We start from the raw sequence: 9,234 nt of genomic DNA, 5'->3' as shown, positions 1-9,234 counted from the left end.
GACAGTCATGTGTTAGAAGTTCATAGTAAAGCTCACACACCTTGACTAGATATGACAATATATATTGGTGACGTGCTGCTAAAAATAAGCCGAACTTGTGTGAACAAGACAGAAAACATCAAAATATTTACCATTTATGTATACCTGCACATACACATTATTCTTGTGCTAGCTGTTTCAATTTCAGTGAGAAATTGCGAAGGGGAATATTTCCTGTATTTCTTTTTAAGCTCGACAATTCTTTGACACTTATATTTACATTTCTTCAAATGTCAACATAGGTTTAGATGTATGCGATGAACTTTCGAAGTGTTTTTAGATTTACCGTCCAAAAGTGCATTGCTGTCTGTCTTAAATATGTTAAGACTAAACTTCCATTGTTGATTAATACTGCATAAACACACGATGACTAGTATCGCCTGTGAGGGTTGTGACCTCTGAACTATGCAGTGATTAGATTACAGTAAATATAGTCACGCCCCCGGCACAGATAGCTGGTGAAAATAACACTTAGTATTTCCCTACACATGATCTGTGATTGTCGCCCTGCACTGGCCTCATTGTGTCGCGAGGCAGGACGGAAAGCCCAGTATCGTCTGCCTCTGTCTGTTCTAGACATGCGCAGAAGCCTGTAACATGATGCCGAGTGAGAGAGGTGGTGCCACCAGGCCTGATAACTATAGAACAAGCCTGGAAGAGAAATGTATTGATCATTTGGCGGGCCGTTACGTCTTGCTGAGCGAGTTCATGTAACCACAGGCAACACAGGTCTTCACGGAAGCAAACGGCCCTAGGTGGTATGTAGCAGACGATACTCGATCCTGTGGAATATGCTTACGATAATAGTTCAATTATCTCAAGGAATGTGATGGCGAGCAACTTCAAAGTATTCTTGGCGTTCACCAAGCAGCCGAAGGATGAACCGGTGTACCAGAAACAGGACGGGCAGAGGTTTTCAGTCTGCAACACTATAAAACTAAACGTCAACTCAACCTACACAGTGAGCGTCGTGATCCGCCCCCAGCGTACTTTATTGTAAGTATATACTGTCTGTTCCAAGTCACTGTTAAGATGACACTGGTAAAGGTTGATGCGAGTACACAAGGGGGTTGCTCGTTCAACAACCCCTTGTCATGCTCACATCATATATCCTTTGCATGACATCTTCTCTCCACTTTGTCCGTGATCTGCCACGAGTCTCAACTGCTTGTGTCTCTTGTAAGCTATTAGTGCCTCTCATGAGATGTGTAAAGGGGTTATATGAACATTAACTCGATATTTGGGTGTACTGAGAGATGACCGAGGTACTGGAAATAACTGCAGAGATCCTAAATGTATTGCTTCCTTGGGCAACGAACCCCGACAGAAAATAATACAGAAATATGCTATAATTTAAGTCGATATGTATCCGCATTTGCATCATAAACGACAGTAAAATCCCTTTGAACTATTTCAGTTTCGATACAGTGAAAAATACAATTTCCCCGTTCTACAAGGCAGTCGTAGTGCCACCGACAGTCATGTCAAAATGACAGTTGCGGTAACCGTAGCGCAGCGAAGGCTTTGAAGAAACCATCTGGGCCTAGATTTTCGAAGCTCTCTTAGCGCTAGGATAGTCCTAAGTGCCATACATTAACTTACGACTATCTTAGCGCTAAGAGAGCTTCGAAGATCTAGGCCCTGCTCCCTACTTTTAACTACAGTGAAACCTCAGTATCTCGAAGGACTGTGATAATCAAATACATGTCAAGGTATCTGAAACTAAAACCGAAGCAGAGTACCATTATACCATATTGCTAAAATTCCCGTTGTTCTATAAAGTTACATTGGGTTGAACTATAGGTTGACCTAAATGGTTTGCCAAGGTTTCTACCATTACACTTGTGCTAAAAGTAACCAAACCCCGAACCTATGACCAACCACGCTCCCGTTTCATGGTAGAATGGATACCCCTTTATATCTTTAGAGTTTACTTAGATGACGGAGGTTTTTTTTATCTCATGTCCGACTGTGTTTTTGGGGCAGAGATGTCTCATGAATATGTATGAAAGGGTTATGTCGCCTTTATTCGTACCACCCAAAATGATGTTTTATAGAGTATGACAAGTTTTACATCGGCTACCACAACAGCTGGTGACATCATTAATATATGCCTGCCTAATATACCTTGAATATTGTGTAGTTTCCCTTCATTGCATTCTTCCACACATCTCTGCTTATATCATGTACTGGGACATGATAGTGAAGTGGATGGGTAGCCTTGTGGGTAACGCGTTTGCTAAACACGTTTTTAGTTACATTGAATGCATTCCCCATCAGTTTTTGGCGTACTCTTTCACATGGCTGGAATGTCTTACTATGGCGCCAAACTGGCGCACCCATTCACTTATTCATGTGATTGATGCTAAAATATCTACAACTATTTCAGTTCTATACTTTTGATAATGAGTAAGTTGGGTATAGGCTGCGCTTTAGCAACATTTATGAAGTGGGCTTTCATACATTGTATCATTGTTGTGACTGGAAGGTAACTGAGGAAATCCCAATCCCCTATATTTGTCCAGGTCAGCTGATGGTGGTTTAGATTTCTAGATTAACACTGCATTATTATTGCAGGATTGTTGGCATTATAACTTCGCTGTTCTGTTAACGTCTAGGACTTTCGATTTTTCTTCTCACATTCATCTGACAAGCAATGAAACTGTTTGGAAAGCAGGGTTAAAGTGTTCACTATAGGCACTCATTTCTTAAACAAGGTCCACATTTGTCCCAAGTTATGGATGCAGAGTTTCACATGAATCATAAGCTTTGATCACGTTAAAAGCAGGGCAGTGGTGTACGCCACAGCTGTTCAACTTTCGTATATGGAGATGAATTTCGTCAGGCAGAAACAATATATGTCATTTGAATGAACGTCTGTTGTTCATTATCAAATCATGCATTACATCTAAATAGTAACCATGAAGACTTATTTATAATTAATACGTATTTATTATTAATAGAAGCTATATTAATTTTAGGTGGTGTTTATATAGGTTATTTTTTTGTGCAACGTTGCAGGAAAACACTCAATTGATCATTGTTTGCTGACCGGAGAAGCGTCTATTTTGGAATAATATAATGTAATGTATGCCCTAACATCCCATTGGAAACATTGGAACTTGTTACCCAAAAGTACCAAATGTAAGACATTATCCTGCAGTCTATAATTCACTCGAAACACACAGATGACAACAAGTATAAATACACTCAAATGCTAATCTCCTCTAGAGCGAAAACGCCCAAGAGGCAAGTTTGGTTGTAAGCCAGTCTCCATATGAAGTACACGAGCGGGTCCAATGTTTAGTAAGGTCAGTGACCATTTGTGGGGTACGAAGAGACATTGTAGTTTAATATGAAGAAGACTCGAGTAGGAGCGAACTTAGCTGCGTCATGAACCAAGGGTCTTGGTGTTAAAACCACTGTGTCTACCCATCGTTCTGTGGCAAAAGAATGTTGCTTTTCATGCGTCAGAATTGCACATACGCGTCGTTTGTAGTGTAGTAGCAAAGGACTGCTACGACAAGTTTACAGTGGTACAACAGCCCAGTCCAGTGATACACTAGATATACACACGATGGGTGGAAACGCAACACTTGTGTGGAGGAGTGTTCTTCCAACATCACAGGATGTAGGTCCAACTTAAAGACAGTCAAAACATCTATTACAAAAGCTTCACAACTATAGTACAGTCTGTCAGGGTTTACATACATTGTACACTGTTAGACCTCATATAAAAGAGGAACAAGTAGGGGCACATTAACATACTTGTCACTTTGTGGTGCCAGTCATTTAGTTTTTCAAACGCATCATCTGAGATGGTTATATATAGTATATAACATACGCTTACACTGAATACTTGTGTCGTGACACGCTGTTGTTTTGAGAAAACGTCGCTATTGTTTGAGACAGAAGCAGATTACATATAACCATTTTCTGTTTAAAAACCTGGTCAAGACTAAGAGATGGTTAAGAGGCGACACAATGGATTGCCTGGAGGGTTTTCCTAATATGAACTGGAACGGAACTGAATCTGAAGGATGGGCATTTTGCAGGATGGAATATAAGACTCCGTTTTCTGTCTTGAAAGACTGATACGAAAGCTGATGCTGATAGACAAATTTTCCTAAGTGCTTTTTGACTGAACGCAACGCAACCTCTCATGCAGCGTACTATTCACTCACTAACGTGATAGCGCTATGTGAACCATGCATTTGCAGGCAGTAATTGATTGGGGACAGATACTCACGTAGGCCCAGCGTCCCAAGATGATCTCCATAGCTGCTAGGATATTTTTAGGACACATTGATTTTATGTGCCACAGCAATCAACAGCTCTTTGGCACATGCTAGCTTCAGTCAAGATCTCCTGTTCACGCTTCAGGGACACGCTTTTGTGACACGAAAAAGCAAGAGAAGTCATCTGTTGGATCAGTGCAACATGTCATTAATGAACCACATCAAATGGTCCTTGGTAATGACATATTTTGTTTTGAATGATGCCAGTTACTGTTTTGAAAAATAGCCGACGATTAGCTTTACATATCATTGTGACATGGGCATTGACGCCACTTAAGGACAGACACCATGAATGATGCTTTTACATACAGATAGTGTGGTTAGTTCAATGCTGATTTGAAAAGTATTTCAGTGATGTTGTGTCTTGCCAGCTCGATGTGTGAGGTCTGACGGAGGTCTTTACATACATGATAGCCTTGTGAATCTCACTAACTCGGGTATTGTTCTGACAAACCAAGAAGTGTAATCATGTTTAGTCTGGGATTCTAACAACGGACATGGCTTTCTGGCAAGCCTATTATAACGAGGCAGATGCGAACATACGCATTACCATGAGTAATTCACCCTCTCAAAGTTACGGATCCACATTATCTCTACTCTTGACTATCAGGTGACATGATGCGCGAATATAATTAACATATATACACCCATAACATTACCGATAGAACACGTGTTACCTACTGCCAACTGAAGCGTATGTAGTTGACTAATAGAACTAGTTTTTCCCAGATGTCACAGAATTAAATGACTAAGCGGTACATTTTCGTGACCTACGTTGTTCTTAATCAAACAGTTTCTTTAGCCAGTGCCATTAGGATTGTTTTGGTCTGAAATAAGCATACTATCGTGGGTTTTGCAGTCGTCAGTTGCAGGATGTATACATATGCAACCACAATTGTATCCAAGGTTACCGTAGAGAGTTTCATATCGTAGTTATCCTGGCAACAGACATCGTTTCCTAGCACTTGTCATAAGAAGCTGCCGATTTAGATCGTATAGGTCGGGCTTTGCGAATGGCACAGAATCACCCCAGTAGAGTGGGACTTTGCTCAGACGCTGTGAACCTTGCTGATTCCGGCGTAAAACAACACATAAGCAGCTCTTCATATTCCTAATACCCAAAGCAGTGTATTCATTTTTTTAACGAACAAGAATGCTGCCCTATTTAATGATGTCACTTGGATATAGTATACTGCAGAACTAAGGCGATACAGCACATTTCAATGATGACATTTTAACCTGAAGGTAGAAATAGTATGTAGATCCTTGTATTGATTTCAAGTATGGACCGTGCTCATGTCAGCTGACATTGTCCTAGTTATTTTCAGTCGCTCGGACTCCGTCATGTCTTCTGACATCTGATTATGTTTGTCAGCCTTGGGCCACGAGTACCCCATATCCACACTCCACGGGGACAATGTCTGTGTTCAGAGAAGGGCAGGATCTCTTCAGTCTTCAGAGCTCGAAGCCCAGTATTGATCAGAATGGGCGGCGTCACGAGTAACGGTCTTTGAGAACATCACGCCAATGTTCACCTGGATTTTTAAACACTCTGCTACCATTCCGTACAGAAACAATCATCGATGCTGCTTTTTAAGTGGAGTATAAGTTGGGCGGTTCGTTTTGTAAGATTAACCACATATCGAAGTGAACGCTTTATCATGTGCCGTGTCGTCTTCACAGGGAGTGAGTGAGTATGGTTTTACGCCGCTTTTAGCAATATTCCAGCACTATCACGGCGGGGGACACCAGAAATGGGCTTCACACATTGTACCCATGTGGGGAATCGAACCCGGGTCTTTGGCGTGACGAGCCTACGCTTTAAGCACTAGGCTACCTCACCGCCCCACTTCACAGGGAGGCAATCCTTTTCTTGCCGTAGCTAATTTGCTTTCCAGTTGTAGACGTTGGAAGTAGTGAAACTATATGGATTTAAACTAATTTGCCCATTCACAGCCCAATGTACGATTGAGTTCAATACAGGTTCAGTTGTAATTTACAGAAATCACCCTGGCTTTTCTAAACCACTATTTAAATATATAACACTAAATTCTTGATGTGATCATTTTATCTACCGTCCTTATTGACTCTGCTATTTTGTATAGGCGACTGCAGATCGAGGGTGAACGTCTGGAGTTGAACCAGGTAAAGCCAGAACGAGACGATGACGACAGTTGCAAGTACCAGGCCAGTTGGGTCACTGTCGGCTTCGAACAGAACAAGAGCGGCAAGAGGAAGGAGCTTCCGGTCGTGCTGGAGGTATACCCGATTCTAATTAAATACTGAAGCAAAGAATAAAAGGAACGGTTAAGCGGGGCTGATCATTAAGAACGTTATGCACGTTATTGATTTTGTACATGACATGCAGTGGGGTCACTTATTTTGTACATAAATTTTAGGGGGAGGTCATTCACATTGTACATGCTTCTCCATAAAATTATGAACGGTCCCTTATGGGGATGGAAGCAAACCTGGACATAATAGTTTGTTCGTGAATGTAGTTCCACATATTTCATTCTTCTCCTGAAGACCGTAAAATTTCTTTCTTATCTTACGTTAACATCACTATAGTAGGTTGTTCCCAAAACAGGTAATAGGAAGCTAATTTAACCTGTAAAGCTATTATGGCTACATTTCGAACATCATTTTATGTATAGTCGAGATCTTTCATACTTTACCCGGGAGAAAACGTCTTTCTGTTATGAGATACTCTTAAGTTCTACTAAAACTAAAGATGCACAGACCCTGCAGATCAAGCACTTAACCCTGCACAGCGAATGGTACATTAAATTACTGCGGCTACCTGTTTCACGTATAATTAGTGAGATGAAACATAGACACCTGTGATGTATCATTTTCCACTTTAAGAGTATCCGCTATGTTGTAGATGTCGAACGGTGTGACCATGAAGGTGGCGCTGCAATGTAAGTTCTACCCTGAGGGAGAAACACAACACTGCCATTGGGGACAACCCCTTCACAACATCGAGTACGAATGCAACGTGCCAGACGGCTGTACCTTTGTTGACATCACGAGGACTAAACTACTTTGACGTGATAAGCAGTAGAATTCTAGTCAAAAATAGAGCTTTCCCCTGAATCTCAACAAGCCTTATATGTTACAATTAGAAACAAAACCCTGAGCATAGAGATCCCGAACCCTGGTGTTTGAGGGGAGGGTGGGGCTTCAGAGGTGCCTGTTAGTGCTATTTAATGTCTACACATTCCACCATGGGGTCGTGCCTGGTTGTGCTCGGAATCGCTACAGACGTTGTGAAGGAACCTTCTGAACATTTAGTTGTGTTCTTGCTGGGACTTCCGTTACTTGATTTACAGCCACCACGATCATTTATCCGGCATTAGGGTTGCAAGAATCAAACTGCAGTGGGACAGATTCGCTGTAATCCTCTGTTTCTGTACAATATTTGGAAACCAATCTGTCATTATCCTGAAAAATGAACCGATCAGGGTCCCGATCCGCAATGTTTTCGTAGCGCAACGACATTCGTAAGCTTATGGTAAACTATAGAGTTACAACCGTTCGTAACTTCAGTTTGTGGATCAGGACCCTGAACTCCACATCTTCAGGAGTACTCTTACTTTCATTTTGACCATGATCTTAGTGTGTTGAAAATCCGTATTTCAAACAACGATAAAGCTGCAATACATTGTCTGCTTTAGGTAAATCGGAAAATATTGTCTCGTTGCTTTACAATATGATATCATTCGTTGGTATCCAATGTGTGGTGTGAATCTGTTACACTAAGTCTTGTCTTCACGTCCACGTGGGGGATATTACCTTCGGAAACAGCACAGCATTTTGTATAGGTGTGAAGGGCAATTGTTCACCAAACTGGCTTCCACACGTGACACCCCAATTATCGTTATGTCGTCACCGTTTAGAATGACGTAAACATCCAATGACATCTCAATCCTTTGTGGCTGAAGCTGGTTCGTTTTACATTTTACACACAAGGCACCTGTTGTAACTGTTTACAAATGAAGGGATCAAAGAATGATTTTGGATGATAAACAGGATCTTACTTCCGTGTCTTTTGGTATCCAGTACATCAACACTTTTTGATAAACAGCCACCGTCGGAGTTTTAAACTTTTATCGATTGGTGTTGGCGTATTTTTATTAACTCAAAAGACACTAGGTGAGATTATCGATGTATTCTTGGAACTAGAACTGTTCTAACAACAACTGAATCAAGTCATTTTCTTTCATTTCTTATATTCGGGATGGTTAACCAGGTTGTTTCGGTTCATTCGTTATCGTTCATCTCTTTCCTCAACGTACCGAGTCTCCGTTTGGCTTCTCACGGAATGACACGGATGTTCACGAATGATATCGTTTAAGAAGTGCAATATTTCACGTGACGATTCTCCAGTCTTATTATACCTATTAACAATGTTGAACAATCTTCATAACAATGTTCATATATGTGTTTACATGTGTGTGATAAAACACTCATTACATTAAGAGTACACTTAATATATATGTTTTCTACAATCTCATCTTTCTTCTTTCAAACATTATTATTATTAATTGTTATTATTATTCAGGCTACAGGAAAGGAAAAAACCCGGATAATGTGTAGGTATGTAATGAAAAGAACCTTACTATTTTCACTGTGGTTTACAAGCGTATATACACCATCCTGGGCGTAAATGTATCTGCTGGTCCATGTTTCAGGTTATATATTTTATATCTTAATCAGACTGGTAAACCTGGACTACTGTTTGGATCGCTCGATTATAAATCTGACAAACATTCAAAGGTTGTGGTGTTGTGTACAGTGATGGGCTTCCGTCATGTTACGCACGGTTCCCAGCTAAGGATATCTATGCATCGATTATTACTCGATATTTGTCAGGCATATGTGAACTGTGAGG

The 9,234-nt window shown here is 40.8% G+C and overlaps 1 protein-coding gene across 1 annotated transcript; it reads left to right on the top strand.

Annotated features, from left to right (window-relative positions):
• The first annotated feature begins 524 nt into the window (after nt 1-524).
• On the top strand, nt 525-9,234 carry LOC124286615 (CB1 cannabinoid receptor-interacting protein 1-like). The gene is made up of 3 exons (XM_046722996.1): nt 525-1,035; nt 6,443-6,596; nt 7,225-9,234. The coding sequence occupies exons 1-3, from the start codon at nt 869-871 to the stop codon at nt 7,387-7,389; spliced, it is 486 nt and encodes a 161-aa protein (XP_046578952.1). The 5' UTR covers nt 525-868; the 3' UTR covers nt 7,390-9,234.

The sequence above is a fragment of the Haliotis rubra genome, unplaced genomic scaffold, assembly GCF_003918875.1.
Source record: "Haliotis rubra isolate DU_JTF1 unplaced genomic scaffold, ASM391887v1 Scf388, whole genome shotgun sequence".
Taxonomy (NCBI): Eukaryota; Metazoa; Mollusca; class Gastropoda; order Lepetellida; family Haliotidae; genus Haliotis; species Haliotis rubra.
This window is presented reverse-complemented; position numbering and strand designations above follow the sequence as displayed.

What these genes read in the sequence shown, in the direction of transcription:
- LOC124286615 (XM_046722996.1), top strand. Translation starts at nt 869, where the DNA reads ATGGCGAGCAACTTCAAAGTATTCTTGGCGTTCACCAAGCAGCCGAAG. An exon ending in CGCCCCCAGCGTACTTTATT is followed by an intron (nt 1,036 to 6,442) that starts GTAAGTATATAC and finishes TATTTTGTATAG; the next exon opens with GCGACTGCAGATCGAGGGTG. An exon ending in AGCTTCCGGTCGTGCTGGAG is followed by an intron (nt 6,597 to 7,224) that starts GTATACCCGATT and finishes GCTATGTTGTAG; the next exon opens with ATGTCGAACGGTGTGACCAT.